Genomic DNA, 23,512 nt, shown 5'->3' with positions numbered 1-23,512 from the left:
GTTGATAGTACGAGCTGGTGATGGCGGCTTTGGCAGACCTTGGTGTTAACGTCCTCTTGCGAAGTTGTTTCTCCTCTTATCGCTTAGTAGCTCATTGAGGTGTCCCTGCCGTAACATGTTCACAACTTCTTGCCTGAGGGCGATGCAATCTTCTGTTTTGTGCCCTCATTCTTGGTGGAACTCATAGAGGGCGTCGGATTTTCTGCTGCTCAGATCGGACCTCATCTTTGGTGGCCACTTTACCTTTGTTTTGAGTTTCTCCTGAGCATAGACTATTTGTGTAGGTGATACGCAAAAAATTTGAGCAGATAATAAGGGTCATACCTCTCTCGTTCTGGTGAGTCTATGTCCTTGACCTAGATGGGCTTTCCTTGTAGCGGATGGAAGGTGGGGCGTAGGCCTTGACATATGGATGGTGTCATTCTTTGTTGGTTCCTCTTGATATTGTCTCTTCGTTCTTTTTTGGACTCGACTTATACCGAGATGAGCTGATGGGTCGGTCCGTTGAGGTCGTCTTCATGTGCTCAAACTGCAGGACAGTAAGCATTATGGATCTCATCCCAAGTGGTTGGAGGATATTTCATCCATCGTCTCAACAATTTTCTAGCTGCTCTCGAACCATCTCTACTCAACCCGTTCTGAAAGGCCGCCACCGCCACCGCCATCTCCTCGGACATGTTCGGTAGAGTCATCATTTCCCTGTTGAATCGGGCGAGGAAGTCCCTTAGTCCTTCTACCAAGGACTTCTTGATGTGAATATATCGTTTACCCTTGTTTCGGCCTTCTTGGCCCCCTACATGTGCCATTATGAACTTGTCGGTCATTTCCTCGAAAGTTTCTATGGAGCGAGCTGGTAGATGTGAGTACCATGTTAATGCCCCTCCTGTGAGTATTTTGCCAAATTTATTCAGCAAAATAGAGGACACTTGTTCCTTGGTGAGAACATTGCCTTTCACGACAGTGACATAATTAATGAGTCACATGATCTTCGGGCTCAGTCATTCCATCGTATATCCTGATACTGGGCTGCATTTTGAAGGTCTTTGGTATGGCATGTGGGGCTGTTTTTTCGCTGTACGGTTGTTCTACGAACATGTCTGCGTTCCTCTTTGGCAATAACTTAGGGGCGCCCGGTATCTTGTCGACTCGTTCTTGGTGTTCTTTAATTTGATATCTGAGTGCTTTATATTCATTTTCCGTTTCCTCCATCCTCTTTAGAACACCGGCAAGGGCGTTATCACATGTATTGTTAGTAACATTGCGAGTTATACCTAGTGTTGGAGAGTCTGGTCGGTTGTTCTCTGCTCGTTGTACTGCGCAAGCTCTTGTAGTCTCTATAATTGTGCATGGAGTGGGTTTGTTGAGCACGCCTACTAACGTATCGGTCAGCCATGCTTCGATAAGCTTCTTCACGGCCGGTGGCGCCCCATATTCTGTGGACATGGAGGCCCTTTTTTCATTGGTTTTGTTAAACTACAATGGGGATGAGGTGACCTCTCGCGCCTAGGGGAGGCAGTGGGCATCATGTCCTCGCATATTATTTCGCAGCTCTCGTTGATAGCACCAATGAGGTTGCTAGGGTAATCACCTATTGTTTTAGTCCTTTCATGAGGTTACCTGCCATGTAGGTATTTGTACGTGCAAAGAAAGGAGAACAACTTGGGGTTTTTGATCTTAGTGACTCAAGTTAGTTGTAGATCTAAAGAAAACTAAAAAAATTAACTAAGAAATCCCCACAGATGGCGCCATACTGTTTGACCAAAAATTATTGATTTTGGCTCAACCAATAGATTTATATGAAGAAGAGTTAATCTTAATTAAAAATAGTACCCGAAAGATAAAGCTACATATGTCACGACCAAATAACTAGTATATTTATCCGAATGTCAATGATTATAAGCAACAATAACGATATTCAATGACCCAAAAAGGTGAAAGATGGCATTAAATTGCAACAAATAACATTAAATGGCATTTATATAAATAAAACGTATGAGTCACCCGAAAAAAGATGAGATCAGTGGATATTCTTTCTAATAATGATGAATGATTGAAAAGCTTTTGAACAATTGAGTTGTTCTTGGATCTAGTGGGAATGCTATGCAAGAATCTTGATAAAAAAAAAGTTTTTTTTATATTTGCGATAAGACCAGATTCTCTCTTTCAAAGTCAATGTGTTCTCTTCTCTCAACCAATTCATCCCTTACTATCAATGTATTTCTTTCTCTTTACAGGGAAAATGTTGTTAGAAATCCTAATAATACAAGTGTAGAGAATATCCATTAAAATATTTTCTTTAATGTTCTATCTTCAAACTCGTCGTTTTACTTATGCCAGAGGTGTTCGACCTCGACCTCGACCTCCATCTCTGATGACTCCTCGACCTTAATCCTTGCTGACTCTTCGACCGCAGCCTTCATTGTTCCTTGAACCACTTCGATATATGGCGGCTTGTGAATGTCTCGCTAGTGCTGTCATGGCTTAAGCATTTTAGAGATAAATTTTGACCTATACACCCAGATCCCACTTTATTGAATTACACTAAATTATTTAATAATAATAATAATAATAATAATAATAATAATAATAATAATAATAATAATAATATAAACAGTAAGCGGTTTAAAGACAAAAAAAAATGTTAAAATTAGCAATTCTGGGACATGAAGAAGTCGGATTTAAGTAGGGAGAATTCTGGGAATTTAACTAACAATGTAGGAAGGGATCTGGATGAATTAATTGCTAGTTTATCCAAAAGGTGAATGTATGAGTGCCACTATTTTCGGGGGCATATATTTTGAGGTCGGAGTAATAGAACGACGGCCACCTTGAATAAAGGATTAGGACGGTGGACCTTAAGGATTCGTTTGGTAGGGAATAAATAATAACAAAATTATTAATACATATATTTTTATTAGAAAATCTTTGGTTCATTGGATTAAAAATAAGATATGTGGTATATAATATAAATATATATTTGATATATACTAAATAAGTTGAAAACATTTTCATTTCTAATTTTAATCTTCTATCTAACAGACTACGGAGGAAGATGTCTTGGATAAGGACCTCTTTGTTATTTTAATATTTATTCTAAAATTATTATTTTACCATTAATATGAGATAAAACAATATTCAATTATGAGATTAATTAATCCTTAAATTGCTAATTTCAAATTCAATTAAATGCAAAAAAATTATTATACCTTATCCGGCGTATCAAACGACCAATGAGGAACAAATCCACACTCGCTTGTCGGTTTGCCAGTGACGTTTGTGGTCTGCTTCTGTTTAGAGTAGGGGCCTAGAAAGATAAGTAAAATCTGTACTCTCAATTTATTTTAATTTTATAAAGCAGCGTTTACATTAGTTTGCGCAAGTATTGCTAGGTTATATAATTACGGATATCAATATAGTACTTACTCTAATTATATGATATACCTTTTTTTCTTGTGGTTTGTTTTGAAAAAATAGTACTCCAAACATATTACTATATGAAACTCTTTTTAATCTCGATATACATATTTTGTCCTTAGTAAGTGGGAGTTTGGACATAAGAAGTGTAAAATTTCGGAAAAAAAAAATTAAAGTGAAAATTATATTTGAAGATTAGAGTTGTATTTTGATATTAATACAATTTTAGATTGTTTTTAAATTTTTGTGAGTGATCTGAAGTAAAATTTTAAAAAAATGGCTTTAGGAGTTTTTTAAATTTTTGAAAAATTTTGAAATTTATTTTCAAGTGAAAATTAAAAATTAATTTAGAAAAAAAAATAAAAAATAAATCGCAAAAAAAGTATTAAAATTTTATGGCCAAACAGGCCTTAAATGGTTCTAATTATAAAAGTGAATAAGTACAATTTTCATATTGAGCTTGGCCAAGTCAAATGTAGAGTCAAAGGACGAAATAATGGACTAATGTATCATTTTGGTACACTGCGTGGCAGTTTGTGTAATTATAGGCGTACTGCGGGTCCCATTCTGTTGACACATCGCTAACCAAACTGTACATATCTCTGTGCTATTTAGCCACCTCGTATTCTGTGTGCTGAAAAGTCTACCACAAACCTCATCTTTCGTTCAGTTCTTTTCTGTTTTTTTCGACTGAAAATATTTTCCTAACTATTAATAGAAAAATAGTCGGTATTTATAAAATTATCAAAAATTAGTTATTATTTTGCTGATACACGAAAAGTTCCAGCATAATATGTAGGATTATGGAGTTCATACATATAAATTTTCAGCATATTATGTTTAGAATTGCAAGACACAGAAAGTTTCAGCATAATATGTAGGATTATGGAGCCCCTACATATGACTCCAGTTGTGAGAAACTACTGGTTTGTTGTTGTTGTTGTTGTATGAAACTCCTGCATATAAACTTCCAGCATATTATAATAAAACTGCAGCACATTATATAAAAAATTCGAACTCCAACATATTATGTTGGAATATTTTCGGATATTTAACAGTATTTTTATTTATATTTTATCTTTACAGAGAGTGACTAAATTTCAATTACTTTTGAAACTATGGCTCAAATTGGAGTTTTTTTATTAAAAAAAAATTCGAGTGATACGGAGTGAAAATAGCCTTTTGGAGTTTTTCGAATTTCGAAAAATGCTTGAATTCAACTTCAAGTTGAATTTGAAAATATCATGGCCAAACACTAAAACCGGAAAAAAGTGAAAAAAAATCGAAAAAAGGTGAAAATTGTTATGGCCAAACTCACTCCGTTTTAATTTAGCTGAGCTAGTTTGACTCGGCACATAGTTTAAGAAAAAAAAAAGACTTGAAACTTGTGGTCTTAAAAACTTAAGTGGTAAAGCTTTGTGGAGCCATGATATTTTTGTGATTATAAAAGCTCCTCACTAAGAGTAAAATGGATAAAATGAAGAATTTACAGTTAAATTATTTTCAATTGTAGGAATGTATCATTCGTTTTTGAATGAATTAATAAGAAAAGTGTGTCATTTAAATTGAAACAAAAAGAGTACTATTTTATTTGAAGTTGAAGTAGGAAACTATTTTAAGTTAAATTTGATTTTTTTTCTTTTACAAAATTTTAATATTTTTAAAATGAAATACATGTTTAAACATAAATTTTATTTTAAAAGTATTTTCAAATTAACTTGTTAAATTCATGTCCAAAAGCCTATGATTCACCAAATAATAATTAAACCCTCTATCAATTAGTTTTGGTAATAAAATAGAACAAAACAACCCAGTAGGGAGATATGGGGAAAAAGAACTTTTTCTTGGAAAAGTTTAGATTACACATTGCACGTGGAAGGAAAAATGAAATAAAAAAATACAGTACAAGCTTATCTTTTTAAAATGGTTAAAGCCAATTGGTTGTCTACCTAGATAGAAATCATATTATTTTCAAATTTCATGGAAAGGAAATCACATTTTTTTATGCACTGCAACAATAACAAATTCAGAAAAATTTCACAAGTAAAATACGGAAAGAATATTATATACTGTATATATATACCTTATCTTACCGAAGACAGATAGAAAAATTATTTTCAATAAACATTCGACTACACTAAAATACTTCTTTTGAACCTAATTAACTGTTCATAAAAAGGAGTTGCGAGATGCTTGCTCAACAAATGCACCCACATGCTCTTCATAATTATTGTGGGTGCCTACTTAAACTATATCACTATTTCAAATAATCTATTTATATAAAACTATAGTACAAAATTTTAATAGAATTCTATGGGTGCATACAACATAATTTAGGTCTGTTGTTATAGTAAAAGTGTAAAGTATTTTAACCCTAATCATTATATTTTGATGGAACGTAAAAAGTAATATGCTACGTAAAAAGTGATATGCTACATCTTAGGAATATATAGTAGCTCACATTAACTATCAAATGATACGTTTATCTAGTTCTTAATTAAGTTAGTAGTATAAAAAGATTTATAAGTCAGTGTGTAAACCCTTCTCAATTGAAAGATATAGTGCTATTTTGCTCGTCTCATCTCAATCCTATTCTTTTTCATTACTTATCACAATAGATATCATTTCTTTATTAACAAGTTTTTATAATTATACAAATATTAAATATATTTAATATCTTTAGTTTTAAATGTTTTATATTCATAAAAAAAGTTCTCCCTCAATGTCCTACTATTCATTAGAATACTGACTGTTGAGAGATTTCAACCGACAACTTTGCTTCATTTTGCGATGGTTTTCAAGCTAGCACCTGTTTCAACATATCATCTTGTTGAAAAAAAAATAGATGTTGCTTTTGATTATCCAATTCTAGTTATTATTACATATTTAAAATCATAAATTTTGAAAAATCTCACTATTTTTTAACATCTCGTGTATGGAATCAAATAGATTCAAATAATAGAATATTATAAAGATGGTCCCGTAATTAATAGAAAAACGGTAGTACATCAATTGGTTGGCAATAAGAAGCAAACTCTATCTCTCTAATGATAGAAATAGCTTGGCGTCAACTCATAATTATGTGAAATTGATAGTACCACTACTAAAGAAAGTTGCCTTTTCAATGGTTAACTAAAAATAGTACTGCAAATTCAGATTCTCAGTCACGAGCAAATGGTAAATAATTACCACCAACACTTTGATTTGACACTGCGACCACCAAAAAGAAACATTCCCTCTCATTGCCACAATTTCCAAATGTTGTAATTATCCCAACAAGTCTATGGGGTTCCTTGTCCTGGAAAAATCTATTATTCAAATGTTAAACAAGTAGGAAGTCACTACAGTGATATGGATGATAACATTTTCTCCATTGTAAATTTTTGTTTTCTTTAATCACCTAATATTCAGAATCTATTGGTCCGATTAATTCAGATACACGCCACATAAACAAGGGCGGTTCAACTGATTCCCCCGGGAAATAGTGCAGCAACAAATAGGGTAAAAACGGATTTTTTAGTCATAGATGAACTCTTAAAACCTCTTAGCACAAGAAAAGATTCTAATGTAATGGTAAAGGAGTTCAAAAATTGCTTCATGTTATATATCCAAACCCTAAGCGTGAATCTCTAGTATTTTTATTCCTCCATTTCCAAGGCTCGAACCCGAGACCTCAAGTTAACTGTAAAGGAATCCGAAATCACTTGTAGTCATACTTCACCAATTTTTCTATTTCTATTTCTCTTAAATAGGTTTCTTAGTCCTATTTTCCATTAAAGCATGTCTGTATTCTAGTGAACGTAGAATACTCCCTCTAATAGCTAAAAAAAACAAAAGGAATTATAAACTAAGGAAAAAAACAGAAGGAATATCCACATCATGGAGAATTTTCGTTTCATGTGAGCTAGTTGCTAAATGTTCTTTTTCAATGGAAGTCACTTCTCTTGCATTATGTATCTAATCTGGAATCTCATATTGTTTACTGTCATTCACAATGTCCTCTGCAGGTTTTAGCTGCACACTGGTATGGTATCAAACGGCGGCGAAGCTAGAAATTTCTCCAAGGGTATTTAAATTTGAAAGAAGTGAAAAATAATTTCCGACAAAGGGTGTTTAATATGTGTTATATACATCTAAAACGTAATATTCTACTTATATACATAGTGCAATTTTTGGATCAAGGGTGGTCAACTGACCACCTTTGTGACCATGTGGCTTCGCCACTTGTATCAAAAACACGTTCTCTATTTGGCTTCCGAACGGGGCTAGTAACTCACATGAACTCAGTAAATGCTGCCTACTAGGGGTGTTCAAAATCGAACCGAAGTTTAATGGCTTATTGGTATCGAGTTAACGGTTTAACGGACGGGGAACAGATTGAATTTTTTTTATTAACGGCTTATCGGTTTGGGGGAGGATTATTCAATTTTCTTAACGGATAATCCGTTAACCTGTTAAGAAAATATATATATATATATATATATATATATATATATATATATATATATATAATAATCAAAAACCCATCTTCCACTTCCAGTACTCTATATATATATATATAATAATCAAAAACCCATCTTCCACTTCCAGTACTCTATCTCTATTCTCTATTACTAATTTACTATTAGACATTTAGAAACCCTAACGCCTAAATTTCAACCAGCAGCCACCAACACTCTATCTCGTCGACTTCCAGTACTCTATCTCGTCGACTCGTCGTCTCCCTCTCGGCCGTCTCCCTCTCGCCGTCTCGTCGACATCGCCGTCTCCCTCTCGCCGTCTCGCCTCTCCATCTCGCCATAGCTAGAGCAGCAGATGGTAAGTTTCTTTTCTTGTTGATGTCTTTAAAATTAAAGAGTATCTCAATTCTCAAAGTATTCAGATGCTTGCTTCATTATACATAAACATGAACTCATCTGTTTTGAAACATAAACACAAGTTTTGTGAAGAATATGAAACTTCTCACTTTAAAAGCATAAAAATTTAGGATGTTTGACTCCGTTCTCAGTATACAAAATCTAAAAGCAACAGTAATCAGCAGGATGTTTTAAAGTTCACAAAACTCATCTGTTTTGAGATCAATTTTGACAGTACCTGTATGGATTAAGGTGTTGTTTGAACTTTGAAGCTGCAGAAATTCAAGCACTGTTAAGTGTTAGCTGCAGGCCAAACATTTCTGTATAGTCTGCTCACTTATGGATTAATCATTTTAAAATATGTATTCTCGATTCACTTTCAATATAGACTGGAATTTTATCATTTCAGAATTAATCAGGAAGCATTGACTTTTCCTTTGCAGTTGTGGGCGGAGGAAAGACGTATGTATTCTGGACTCATATGTAATATAGTCTGCTTTGGGATGTAATGGACTCATCTATTGTATTCTATAGACGGGAATGTAGTCTGTTGAGCATAGGAATTTTATTTTGAGTCACAACGGTCAGCAAACAATTAATACACACAATATAGATTGAATTAGGCCGATAAACCGCCCGATAAGAGCTAAACTGATACCAATCCGCCCGATATCTTATCGGGTGGCTAGCGGATTAATACATTTAAAAGCCGATAAGCCAAACCGTTAAGAATAAATAACCGTCCAATCCGTCCGATAAGCAGCCTTACTGCCTACAACTAACGAAACAAAATGAAACTTGTTATTTGACCCTCTTTTAGAATTAGGGAGGGGATGCAAAGACTCTTAGGTACTAAGCAAATGATCACAAGGTAATGATAACTAACTAATAGCAATTCTCATCCCGATTATCACTTAATCAATGCTAAATTAATACTCCCTCCGGTCCATAATAAGTGACCAGTTTGCTTGCTTTAGTATAAGTCTTTACCTCTACTATACACCCGCATGTCCAAAATCAACAGCTTAATATCTTTAACCTATATTGCAATAATCATAGAGCATCCACAAAAATTCAGCTTCTATATATGGATAAGCCTGGGTGATGAACAGATCTAGTTAGCATAGCCACGATACAGCTGTAATGGGAGACAAAAAGAGCACAATGTCAAAAGATGACAATGAGTGAGAGGCTTAGCAAGCAATCATCACCAATTTGATAAACTTTTGATTGTCTTTCCTCTCTTTCTTTTTCTACTTTGCTTTTGTGATTCCAGTATCACTAGGTGTTGCTACAAAAAGTCTAGCTTGAATGAATCTTGATAGCAATAATTTCTCCCCCACCACCTTTCTTTCAAAACCTTTATCATAAAAAAGCAAGTGTTAAAGCCAATCCTGCTATTATGATTGAGATAGGTTATATATCCTATGCTTATAGTTTGTGGGGTCACATAGTCCCATCCTTAGCACTGGTCAATGCGTCTACTCATTTGCTTGCATAAAAAACTCCCTCTTTTCCACCACAAAGTCAGGAAGAGATGTAGAAATATCATAACATAATCCTCATTCATGGGGTCCCTAAAGGTAATAAAAATCAGCTCAAATCTTAATCTAAGTAACCTAGACAAAAGGGTACTATACTTTTAATTCTACAGAAATGAATCAACAATAATCTCTTTTAAAATACCGAACCACGGTACAGCAATACTGTCGATTTACTATTACGTAACATGATAATATGAACAGATCTGACTAAAACATACTCTGTTTTGACCTGACAAAGATATTGAGATGTATACCGCTGAGTAGTTCTCAAAAGTCAAAACTATATCAATGCACATCGTACATACCGACATGCTTGAGATGTTGAACACTAATACAGATGGGTATCAAACTCAGGATTCAAATCTAGGATCGGCATGTCCTGTAAACCTCACCCCTCATTACATCTATTGGTGTGTGTTCCGAAGTGTAACGCTCAGGGCCTTGATACATTCCTGTCTTCTCCAGAAGGTTAAGTCCTTCATCCCTACCAAATCTTGAAGCATATAGCTTGAGGTACTCAATATCCTAAAAAGAATCAGTCACCAAAAAAGGAGTGAATACAAAAAGGGGAAATGGACGTAATCAGGCAATTTAAGAGAGAAAAAATGAAGGTATCATGCAAAGCTTCAACATCTTTCTTTTGATTATTCGAGAAACTTCAATTTATAGAAGAACAATAGAAAGAACTAAGAAGAGGGATGTGTACAGAGAAGGTATCTCATTGAACAAAACACAGCAAAACATTGTAACTGAAAGAGTAAACTGAACAGAACAAATATCTGCAATTGATTCATATAAATGGAATGACCGAAGGAAATAGAAGTGTTGAAGTCTCTGAAAATAGGACCTAACAAGATTCAGCAAGTTAAATTGAAATCCAAACAGGCCGTATTTAACTAAAGAATGTGCTGGGGAAAGCCATCAAAAGGATCTTGTTCAAACATGCAAAGAGAAGTGCATCCAATTGTTTGTTCTGTAACACAGACAAAATTGCACCTTCCAGCCCCTAAAAGTTCAAGGGGACTGCATGGTTGAGGTTGATGCCTTTCTACATGGTTCTCAAGGGTCACAATTGGCAGAAATGCAAAGATACTATGAGAGAGGAGAAAAAGTGAATATAAAGAGTACCTGCAAGCCACTCAAGAGACGCTCCAGTCTTAGTGAAGCAACAGGTTGCTGAGAAGATGAGAACACCTGACCAGGGTAGAACAAGACTCCATCACCTGGAGGAAGTCCACGCCTGAACCTAATCTGCAGACAGATATTACGTGTGTTGGGCATGAAAAAAAATTTAATAAATCCATCACTACTATTAACCTATACGATATAATTTATCTCAGTTATATGTTATGCAGAGGGATGCACTAACCTCAGCACTGGGAACTGTTGCCTTCTCATAGCAGTTGGCACCCCAATACAAGAAACCTGTTCCACCTTCCTTCCACACACGCCACATCACAGCACGATGTTGAGTGCCTCGCATCCCCAAGTGCCAGTTTGGATGAGGATCACCTGGTCCTAAGCATACATATGTCCACCACTCCTGCAAAAAACATAACAAGCATTGAATTCATTCATAGTTCACATACAGAAACAGGAAAATGCTAAACACAAATTTAAATAGCAAAAAGCATAAAGAAAGAAGCACTAAAGCCTGCAAGTGCAGTTGCACTCAGATGGTGATAATCTAATTTGATTAACTACTGCACCATCGCAAACAAACCAAAATGTTTCTAAGAAAGGACAAGTCCAAGGAGCAACATAGAGGAGGTATCTAAATCAAATAATCTCATCCCTGGATATCATGAAACTAAACCTGAAGATCCACATTGAAGACTAATTTGCAGAGCACTTAATGCCTTTAGGCTGAAAGAGTCAAAACACGTTAACACAGTATTAAACTTAGGCAAAACGCATTAGCTATGAACAAAGCTTCACGATAACTTCTCAAAATAAGATACCAATTTTCATTGGAAGAGAAAAGAAAAATGCTAAAACTATCTTGTGTCATCTTAATGTCCTTATGAATTAATTTGTCATATACACTTGCATATATCAACCACTTCTATACATACAGATTATTAGAATGTTAACAATATAAGGTGGCCTTTGTTGAACTCTTTTGGTGATAATTATGCACAAAATATTTTAGGTTTAGAACTTATGTTGTTCGGACTCTCCAACAATGTCTTCAGGTGTGTATGCAGGATCCTCCAAAAGTAGTGCATCTTTGGGGGATCCGACATAGGTGCGGCAGAACTTTTGGAGAGTCCGTGCAACATAGTTTAGAACTTGACAGGGACCAGATATTGCACAGATTCTATCACCTTTTTTCTTTCCTGATCAAGCATACATTCTTTACGATAAAGATCATACATTCTTTAACTTCTTATCAGATATAATATGATTAGTTTATAATGCTTGAAAAAGAAATGAATTTTATCCAAGAAGGATTTGTAGCCTAAGATAGTTCCTCTCCACCAGTGAGGGAATCTATAATGAATGGGGTGCTATCTGATGATTGATAGTCTTGTAAATCAAATAGAATATCCAATATTGGCATATGGAATGATGTATTAAAACCATAGACATCCTAGAATCTCGGTTGCTAGGCTCTAGTCCTCAAATAGAGTTCATAATCAGCAGTGTCTGCAGGCAATAACTTATGTTGTCACATTAGAGGGGAAAAAGAAAAAGAGGACAACAAGACTGATATCAGCAAGGAGCCGTGGATCAGAAAGTAAATTAATCCATATGACACTTCTCTGCATCTTTTCCCTTTCCTCATTTAATGAGGCTCATATAGTAATGAAAGTGAATTCATTGTTTACTCCGTAATAATCCATAAAATTAAATTTCATTACCTCACCATTTTCTGTTTGTATCTCTGCGATGATATCCTTTGCCAGATCCTCTCTGTTACCAATAACCCATTCACTGAATAGAAAAGACAATATGTCAAAAAGCCTAGTAGGTGTATCTTCTCATCTCTAGTAACTTATCAACAAGGAAGAGAATCCAGACCATCTTTCCAGATGCAACTAGTGGTCATCACAAAACAGAAAAGGAAAGAGATCAAAATGTAGGCACAACTAGGTACTCCATCTATCCTATTTTCTATGACAGTTCTATTTGGGATGTATTCAAATAATTTGAAATATTTCTAACTTTAAGAAGTTAGTTTATACTACATTCATGTAATTTAGTTTATACTACATTCATGTAATTCTTAGATATGTAAATAAAATTTAAGGAATTAATATCTGAATTCACAATAAATCAGACGGTTTGACCCTCTTACTCCATAAATCAGCCATTCTTTTTATGACAAAGGAAGAAGCATATTATAGCCTGTTAGGGATTGAATTCTTCTAGGCTTGCCTCTAACCTCCAAACATGAATCAGGTTAAGCATGGAAAGCTGGCTTTATAATGCATTCAATGATTTTCAGAAAGTATCAGCGTGCAACAGCATTGTTTAAAGAGTAATCTTATTTAGCATCAACTGGTCTAATATTCATATGACAGCTATAAAACAAAATAGAACATCCAAAGAGCATGAGAGGAAAAGAAATGGCTACAGAAAAGGAAAACAAGATCTTTATCCAAAAAAAGATAGGTCATGATAAATGGAAAGAAATACCTAAGTATCTAGAATTTAAAATATGCAGTAGAAAACAATGGATGCTTTCACTATACCAAATCCAAAGATTGCTAATTCAACTGTTTCATATCACTGAACTCAGCTCAGTTAGTGAGACTTCCAGATTACATAACCCTGAACTAGTGCCCAATTTATTCAGCAACGTCTCACAAATGGCATAGTCTATATTCCAGCCATCTGAGCTACAATGCTCACAAAATTAACTTTCGTTTTTTTTTATAAATATTTTGTTCTTTGTACTTGTATGTGGGCAATAACAAAAAAAAATGTTTTCCGAAATACTAAAATCAATACCTTGTGCAATATATCTGAGTATGAGGCCGTAGGAACTCGGGAACTTTCAGAAAAGCCTCAAAGTTATTTGAAGCAAGAGGTGCATCACTTGGTCCTGTAAGAATGGTACCCAGTTGAAGAAAGTTTTTCCATGCGAATAATGATTGCCAAAGAATATTCCAATCAGACAGATCTAGGCCAACGGAAAATAATATTTAGTTTGTCAATCACAAAAACCAAAAATCATGTGAGATTGTATCAACTGAAGCTTCGTTTGATGTTGTGTCTGTGACATTACTCAAATTGCTACCTTAACATTTCCCCAAAAGTAATTAGAATGGTAAAAATTTCCTTTCAATTAGTTCAAGTCATGGTTATTCTCACAGTTTCCAAATCATCAAGGGCATTTGATCATTTGATCATTCTTATAAAAGTGTAGAGGACAAATGTAATGGCTGGAAACGTTAAAGTACGCATAACCGGACTACATCTAAAAATTTCACCTTAAAATTTGTTTCAACAAATATCACACACCAAGTTACATTAGCAGAGACAGTTGCACATACTCCAAGAAAGCATTGCATGATATTTTCACATCCTCAATTATTTCAGACATGTAAGATTTACAACCTGCTCATGGAATAAGTGAGTTAACCATGAAGTTTCTGCAAGAACCGGACACTCAATGAGACTCATTAATCACTAAGATGAAAGAACTTCTACCACTTCTATTATAAGTTTCTTTAAGAAAGAGGAGCTTCATCATCCTCTTTGCTCTTTCATCACTACAATGTAACAGTTAATACTCTTGAGTCAGCAGCTTATCTATATGGTCCAGAGTGGAAAAATCGACAGCTAAAATCTGATTGTTTAACTCCTGACAATTCAGTATGTCCTCATAGATATGGTTTTTTCAATATAGAATACTTAATAGGTTCATTATCCAAACAAATATAGCACAATTCTATCTATTATGACAAATCTCTTCAGTCTCTGAAGGGCAACGCAAGATATGGAGATAGACATATAAGTATCACGCACAATGTCTCATTGGAATACATACACGGAATATACAGGGGATACTTCCTCATGCATCTACTGAAGAGAAGAGCTGATGCTCACCGCAATAGTAAGTTGTCAGAATACGAGCATCAGGTGCATAGGCATGAATCTCACTGGCCATGCTGCGGATGGCATCATATTGTTCGACGTTGAGAGGCTGACCAGTGCAAACAAAACTTCTTTAGAGCATAGAAACAATAAAGATAGGCAGCTACCATCAACAGTCCCCTCTTGTGAAGCAGGAAAAGTAGGTAAAAAGGATAACAAAATCCAAGGAGGAAAAAGGGGAATACAAGTGCTACTGTATGAATGGAAGCAAGAAAATATGTTTATCCCCGCCAATGTTGTCTTGCTTACCTTCTGCAGAAGACAGTGCTAAGCACTATGAGTCTGTAAATATAGAATGTGATTTCCCTTTTTTGGTATGAACAAACAGATTCGGCAGTTTGAGACAAAACAAGAAAAAGTTTATGTTTATGACTCCAACAAGTTTGTTACTGAAGCATAATTGTTGGTGTTTTTTGATAAAGTAGGTGATTAAACATAGTTGTTGGTATTATTACGACAACCAGCATATTTTAGGAAAACTATGATGTTTTTTCACCTACAAAGTCAGAAAAGCAGAGCAAAGCCCAAGTCCGAGCTACAAACAGGAGAAAACATGACTCTGAACTGCAAGTGTCGCTAGAATAATGTAAGGTCCGTCATATGTGCTAAAAGATTAGCAATTCAACCTGCCTCAATCTGCTGACTTACCTCATCCCACAGATAGAAGTAGGCTTTCCTCCAATGCTTTTTTGTTCTTAGTACCTCTACCTCCCTTCGTAAGTAGTCCTTCGCAGTACCTTCGCTAATGCCAAATTAAGAAGCAAAAAGAAACTGATCAACTGGTACAGAAAATACACCATGGAATTTTTGGCAAAGAAATTGTCCAACGTACCAGGGTACTAACGGACCATAAGGTACAGCATATGCCGCAAGACGAGGGTCCGATAAATACTCATCTGATTTTGGATGGTCAGCTGTAACAGCATTAAGAGAAAGACATTTTAGTTTATTGTAGATAAACTTGAGGTAAAGGCCAGTAGGAGAGCAGAACTGGAGGTGCAATTACAGTTTGGCTTCTTTACAAACTTGTCTATTTTGGACTTCAGTTACATCTAAAAGTAAGAGGGCAAAACTTCATTCAGTTTCCATGTACAATCATACAGAGCATCATATACCTGGCCATGGCGAGGTGTATGTTAAAACTCTCATGCCATTGCCCCACCTGCAGAAGTATGGACTAATTCGATATTGAAGTAGCCATTTGAAATGCTGATCTAACAGCTGAAACCATTCACTGCTTCCATGTTCAACCCCAAAGCGATCTTCAATAACAGTGTCAGATATCTAGACTAAATTAAAGAACTCCATCCTCATTTGAAAATTCAGTTGCTTTATCACAGAAACTAGAACCAGCAGCAGTCACCCCACTAGTAGAGACAAAGGGAGATAATTCTAGAATATTTGGATTTTCAGGAAAATGCTATGATATACTAGTTTACAGGAATAACCAGAAAAAAGGGAAAAAACTAATAGACAAGATGTAAGGAGCACGTGAATAAACTTGTAAAAGTACCTCAGTCAACAGATATGGCGACATTCCAAAGAAGAAGCTCGCCAATTAGCAAATAGAAACAGTCAAACCAACTATTGGCAGGCAAAACGTCAAGTCAACATGATGCAAAACACATGACAATTAAACCTGATAAATCAAAAATCCTATGAATTCAATTGACAGCCATCTTATTCCAATAACAATTCTCCACAACCAGTTAACTGGCTGACGTAATTTCTAACCAAATGCACAAGAAAGGATACACCAATCACAGCAGGGACAGAAGGAGTAGCTGGAAGCACAAAGTCCCAGACTGTCAAACTTATCTTCAACCGGATAGAAAGGCTAGAAATAGCATCTTCTTCCATCATATCTATGGGCCCATTATCTGAAAAGAAATCAGAAAATGATGGGGATAGAAGAACTCTTCTTAAAGATGAAGTTGCAGATTTGACTCTTTCTACCTAAAACAACAAAAGCCGTTATGAGAAGCGGCTTTGCAAATCCAACTTGATGAATTATAAGAGTTCATATGAGGCATGTAATTTCAAAGAGACCAACCACTTCTTCCACTGGTTTTCCCTCTAAGGGTTCCACAGCATCAAGACAATGTCTCAATTCTCTGTATAGTTGATGCTTTTCCACTTTGCTCAGTGATTGGCTTGTAGACCTGTTACAGAAAACATAGATAATTGTTTAATGAACTACCATGAAACAATCCTCACTATCCCAAACAAAACATCTTCAGGACAATGATGTTGGGAAGTCAGATACTCCAAAATGGATATACACATATTTAACTGTAGAGGGGATAGACAATCACTCTGCGTCAGCTTTGGTGGCAGAAATGATGATTGCTCCATCATATTGACCTGGTGGATGTTCACTCGGGACATCTATTGATACCCAAAATACTGTAGTTTCTCTGCATAGCAAGACATAATAAGGTCATGACTTCGGACTACAATAATCGAAACAAATGACTGAACGGGAGTATCATGCGTATACCCAGGGAAAAGGTTCAGTTGGCAGACTGGCATATCAAGTGGAACAAGTGCATCAGGGACACCTAAAACAGGTACTACTCTGCGCAATGTCACCGACTGGCCAACTACCAATCTGCAACCAGCCAATATTGTTAATAACTTCACCAAAAAAAGAATCAATAACTTCACATCATATCCAAGATAGGTCCAAAGGAAGCTAAGGACATGGTTAGTGACAAACCTAGCACCACAGGTTGAGCAGAGATCAGTACACTGGACCTGCACAGTTCCAGCAATACCAGATCCACCCCAAGAAACTTTTGGGCGTATGGCAATCTGAATGCTTTCTCTTTCATTCCTTGCTGCTAATAGTGATATCTACCAGATAAAACTGCAAGTCACATACCATGAAACTCTTGCGACCAGAAAGACAACAGAATTTCGATCTTCTCGCCATTTGATTGTGAAGTTTAAGACTTTAAGCAACAAATGCATAAGCATAAAAGAAACTTTAAATGGTTCTTCTACCCCCGCAAGAGAGAGAGGGAGGGGGAAAGAAAAAAAAAAAGATAATCTCCTACTCTCCCTTAAATAGAAGACCAGTTAATCCTAAAGAAGTGTTAAGAGTGAGTGAACAAAAACAAACGCCAGAATAATCAGTATGAATTGCAGGCAAATATTTAGTTTCAACTTTAACATGCACTAACCATGAGCCAAAAGGACAAAAACAAATATAACAAACATTTTTGTAAGTGCCAGCATCCCTGATAAGGACTCATTTTCTCAATAGGCAGGACTATTTAATGTCTTGGAATGGTCACAAAATGTCTGTATTGCAGAAATATCATAAAAAGCTTATGTAGCGCCAGAAACATTGTACATACAGGTTCCAACTCACGAGGCATATCTTGTGGTCCAACATTAGCGGTGCTTGCCATGCACCACACATTCAATAACTCTAACGGTGGAACTTTCGTAGGATCAATTGCACCCCTTAATGGTCTGGGATCATTACATCCGGTATCACTCCAACCATAAGCTGTCCCACCACCAGCAACACCTTCCACTGGTGGTACATTTGTCTCCTGGTGGTCCCCTGCAGAAATTTTAAAGTTCAAACAAAGTAATTGTAACTTGAACCACTACTCCAAAACTATCCAACAAAATTGCACATAGAAGACTGTGAGTAATGCACGTAAGACCCACGTAACAAACTTTACCAGAAACAAATGGAAAGAAGTGAAAACTGTTCATGAGTACCCCCCCCCCCCCCCAAAAAAAAACACACACACACTCAAAAGAAAAAGTGAAATTGTTCGTGTGATTTGACACTATATGAAGAAAAAAATTATAGAACAAACGATGAAAAGCTGTTGATGTCATACATGCTTCAATTAAACAACCTTGTCTTTCGAAACTCAATAACTACGTCATGTATGCATGATAGCATTAGGCATGAAAAGGACCCATGTAGGTCCTGGCGAACTGTAAGGTTCACTAGAGATACAGTAAAAAGGTCCATAAATCAAGGCTATTCCAGATGTACTTGCAAGAAACTCAACTGGTCAAGTCAGATTTAACAGCCATGCGGCAAACATGTTATTAAAATAAGACATTTTTGCATACATATCTCTACTCTCTACAAAAGGAGTTGGGAGCTACGTTAGAAAACTTCCAATGAATATATTTATCTCCATCTATAACTTAAAGCATGAAATCTCTCTTCCCACCGATTTTCATACCAACCAGAGTTTTAGCACAGATATGTAACTGTTGGCAAAATAGCTATATGACCAAGATGCAACGGACACATGGCAAAATAGAGAACAGTCTATGGAAGGAAAGGACTTAAGTTACTGAATCACAGAAGTAATCAGTCTATAACTCCAGGCCGCATTCAATTGAAAAGATGACTTGCAGTTGAATACCCCTTTCTGACTCGTTATCCATCAACTTAAGAAAACCAGGAAAGGGGAAGAAAGAAAATAATGAAATATCTTATAATAGTAATCTGGACAGCACCCACGGATTTTTCCAAGACAAATCGAAACAACATAGAAATTACACAACACTTAGCATCTTATCGTGAATTATGATGTACAGGATTAGTGTTGTTTTATATGCTTCTTGAAAGAATATTCTATTTTGCTGATATGCATGTAACTCCATCCTACTCCCATAGTAGAGTTATGACATGCAATATCATAAGCTGCTCTTCTCGCATTCATGAGAGGGACACGGGGATTTTAAAACCACAGCACTGATATAGGTATGGCAATAACAGAGCCTGCTAAACAGCTTTCCTATGCACTCAATATAATAGTCCACCTTCATGTTTCATCTTTTTCGTTTTCTTTTTTATGACGTTTAATACCCATTAACATACAAGTAATTTTCCATGAAATCAATCTCTCAACCATACGTGGCCCTTAATCACTCAGGCCTCAGCACATTCCCAGGTCAGCGATACAATATACAAGTCACAGGAAATTATATTTTATGTGTGATCGCTACTCCTAATATAAGTAGCATAGCTTGCAATCAGCAATATCCAAAATTTTGCCAAAAAGTCTAAGCTCAGAGTCATCAGCATTGGAGATGTAAAAACAGATTATTTTTTTTAACTAAGTAGAAAAATAGACAAGAGACAGGAAAACAAGTAAGATCACTCATCACTCTGAACTATAAGCTACTGGCTAATTCCAAACAACAACTGACAGTAGAGCAGTTTGCTCGGGAGATACTACTAATCTAATCCAATTACTATCATTTTAGGCGGTAACAGTTGAATCCTACTACAAGCCGATCCAATACACACACACACACAACAGCAACAACAACATCAACAACCCAGTGTAATCCCACAAGTAGGGTCCACAAGTAGGGTCTGGGGAGGGTAGAGTGTACGCAGACCTTACAAAACAGGGAGCGCCAAATCTCAAAGAAATCAAAACACACTACAAACTTCTACAACACAAAATCCTACACCTCCTTAGCTCAGTGATGAGCTCACCCGACTTAAAGCTCCTAGCATTTTGACAAAGAATAATACAATATATGCAGTACAATACTCAAACAACATATCCATAAACCAAAAATAAATAAATATACAAAAATAAAGACGAATTTATAACCATCCGTAGAGGACAAATTTAAACTTCATCAAACGGCGAAACCCGCACAAAATTGAATTGGAATGATGTAAAATTTTAGAGATCTTAAGATTACAGAGTGGACAGTGATAACTAACCGGAGTTTTCCATTATGGAGGTCGCGATGTTTTACACGAGCTTTCGAAAACAAATTCCAGTTTCGTTTGGTGATGATCGTGCTTTTGTGATTACACAGGCGAAATGGGAAGTGGATGCTCGTTGTATGTGAGGTTTATGCAGCTGATGAAGGGTAGAAATGGAATAATAGCAAATGTTGGCATGTTGCAACCCGACCCGGATATATGTTTGAGGAGAAACATAACGCATAGCCGCTATATATAGCCAAATGACATTAATAATTCGTATTCACCTAAAGCGATTATAAGTCGCATTTCTACGTAGCTTTATAAGTTGCATTTCCTATTGTGTTTTCTAAGTCGCACGTTAAAAAGTCTGATTTATAAATCACATTTACTAACCCATTTATACACACTATCTTTACAAAACAAATAATCCCTGAGAGTCTGTAGAACACAAATCTTTCTTAAAAAATAAAACCAAAGATCACTGTATTCCCGTAATTTAGAGCCACTCCCGTCGGAGAAGAAGGAATCAAACTATGGATAGTAATTCATTCTCCTCATACACCCTGCCACTCTTACTTTACAGTTACCTCTACCGTGGATCTCCTTGGCCACCAACTTCACTAATTGATCTTCGCTTCTTTTGCTATTCTGAAATATCATGTTATTCCTCTCCTGCCATGTGAAGTAAGTGAAACATGCCAGGATGATTCTATATACTTGTGCTTCCGCCCCTTTCCCAATAGCATGTTTTTCAACCCAAACTTGCTCTCTAGACCATTTATCAACTTTCATATATATCTATCCCTTACCAGTATAACAATCTTTTCCAAATTGCAGTCAAGTATTTGCAATGAAAGAACATGTGAGCTATGGTTTCATTCTCAATATCACGCAAAGAACATATAGTATTTTGGTTATGTCCCACTTGGCCAGTCTGTCTCTTGTAAATAATTTTCCATGAGGCACCAACCTCATGATTTATAAGTCGTGTTCATCAAATGCAATTTATAAGTCGCATTCATCAATTGTTATAAATCGCATTTTTCGAATACGATTCATGGACATTCACCAAATGCAATTTATATTATAAGTAGCATTCGGTAAATTTATAAGTCGCATCCACTTAATGTGATTTATGTATTCCTATAAATGTTATAGAATTTTTGACCAATATTGTCCCTTATCTTTGATGGTAGGTCTATTTTGGTCATTCAAATATAACTCTGAGCATATTTAGTCTATTAAGTATGCTAAAGTGGAACACATTTAGTCTCAATGACACAATATATTCAAAAACTAACGATGTTACCCAACTCTGATTCATGAATTAAATTTTCTGCTCTGAAGCAAAACGTTTTCTCTCCTTTTATTGGATAACGCAAATTATCACTTTAATTCCTCATTTTTAGATAATGTCGACCTTGAAAATATTCCCTTCTGTGCTAGTTTTCAATGAGAAAATGAGAGTTTTTGATCAATATTGTCCCTTATCTTTGTGGATATGTCTATTTTGGTCCCTCAAATATAACTCTGATCATATTTAGTACCTTAAGTATGCTAAAGTGGAGCACACTTAGTCTCACTGACACAATATGTTCAAAAACTAACGATGTTACTCAACTCTGATTCATGAATCAAATTTTCTGCTCTAAAGCAAAACGTTTCTCTTCCTTTATTAGATAACGCAAATTATCACTTTAATTCATCATTTTTAAATAATGTCTTCTAAAATTTTGACCTTGAAAATATCCCCTTTCGTGTCAGTTTTCAATGAGAAAATGACATTGTATAGCCGCTGTAAAAATAATAACCGAACAAATGTATAAACTTTGTATATTTTTTTGTATATATATACATTTAAAAATTTCAGTTGATTTTTCCAAAAAGAAAAGTTAAAATTTGAAAGAAAATAGAGCTGCGAGGATCACTTCTAGTCATATTATTAAAGCAAACGAATAACCATATTGTATTATCACTTTTAGCTCGTGCCATAAACTATTTACATCTTGTAGCGAAAAAAGTATATAAAATTTGTATAATTTTTGTATATTAACATACAATATATATATACAAAAATTATGCATTTTTCTGTTATTATTTTTACAGCTGTTATATAGTGTCATCTTCTCATTGAAAACTGGCACAAAAGGAGATATTTTCAAGGTCAAAATTTTAGAAGACATTATCTAAAAATGAGGAATTAAGATGATAATTTGCGTTATCCAATGAAAGGAGAGAAAACGTTTTTCTTCAGAGCAAAAGATTTGGTTCATGAATCAAAGTTGGGTAACATCGTTAGTTTTTGAACATATTGTGTCAGTGAGACTAATGTGCTCCACTTTAGCATACTTAAGGGACTAAATATGCTCAGGGTTATATTTGAGGGACCAAAATAGATATGTCATCAAAGATAAGGGACAATATTAGTCAAAAACTCAAATATTATACAACACGATTAATGTTCGTTTTATGCCTAAATAATTATCTTGCAAATGGTGTAATAATTATTCATACATCAAATTGGAAATACACTAATTATTTCTTATACTTCCTTTTTCATATTTTCTTTTTTAATGTATTGCAATAAGAATGATATATTTTTATATTTAAAAATTAATTTAAGATGCATGTAAATTACATTTTATTTATCAGTTTTGCATATTCTTAAAAGTCTCGTAACAATTACACGCTAATGAACTTTTCCTAATAAAAGTGCACAATTGGGGAATCTTTTTTTTTTAACTGCTTATTTCGTCATGCAATATATTTAATCAATTTTCGATTGAGATAGGTGGGTTAACTAAAGAAAAAGGGTGTATTCTATTATTCTACACTTTCGATACAGACTTATTTAAATAGTTGTTTAAAATAGACGA

The 23,512-nt window shown here is 35.2% G+C and overlaps 1 protein-coding gene across 1 annotated transcript; it reads right to left on the bottom strand.

The window, feature by feature from the left end:
- Positions 1-9,927: 9,927 nt before the first annotated feature.
- On the bottom strand, positions 9,928-20,849 carry LOC104105560 (uncharacterized). Its single transcript, XM_009613906.4, has 16 exons — positions 20,649-20,849; positions 18,283-18,494; positions 17,640-17,776; positions 17,421-17,531; positions 17,236-17,337; positions 16,974-17,082; positions 16,676-16,876; positions 16,036-16,204; positions 15,753-15,834; positions 15,569-15,662; positions 14,873-14,969; positions 13,772-13,865; positions 12,679-12,751; positions 11,184-11,357; positions 10,943-11,065; positions 9,928-10,339 (listed from the first exon to the last, which is right to left on the bottom strand). The coding sequence occupies exons 1-16, from the start codon at positions 20,659-20,661 to the stop codon at positions 10,178-10,180; spliced, it is 1,953 nt and encodes a 650-aa protein (XP_009612201.1). The 5' UTR covers positions 20,662-20,849; the 3' UTR covers positions 9,928-10,177.
- Positions 20,850-23,512: the final 2,663 nt, after the last annotated feature.

Source organism: Nicotiana tomentosiformis, chromosome 4 (genome assembly GCF_000390325.3).
Source record: "Nicotiana tomentosiformis chromosome 4, ASM39032v3, whole genome shotgun sequence".
In the NCBI taxonomy this organism is placed as follows: Eukaryota; Viridiplantae; Streptophyta; class Magnoliopsida; order Solanales; family Solanaceae; genus Nicotiana; species Nicotiana tomentosiformis.
Note: the sequence above shows the minus strand (reverse complement) of the source record. Positions and strands in the feature narration are given on the sequence as shown.

Bases quoted from the DNA above. Each gene is read 5' to 3' on its own strand.
- LOC104105560 (XM_009613906.4), bottom strand. The intron at 17,083-17,235 runs GTGATTGTCTAT...TTTCTGTAACAG, and splicing joins GCCACCAAAGCTGACGCAGA to GTCTACAAGCCAATCACTGA. The intron at 15,663-15,752 runs GTACGTTGGACA...ATTTGGCATTAG, and splicing joins TATGGTCCGTTAGTACCCTG to CGAAGGTACTGCGAAGGACT.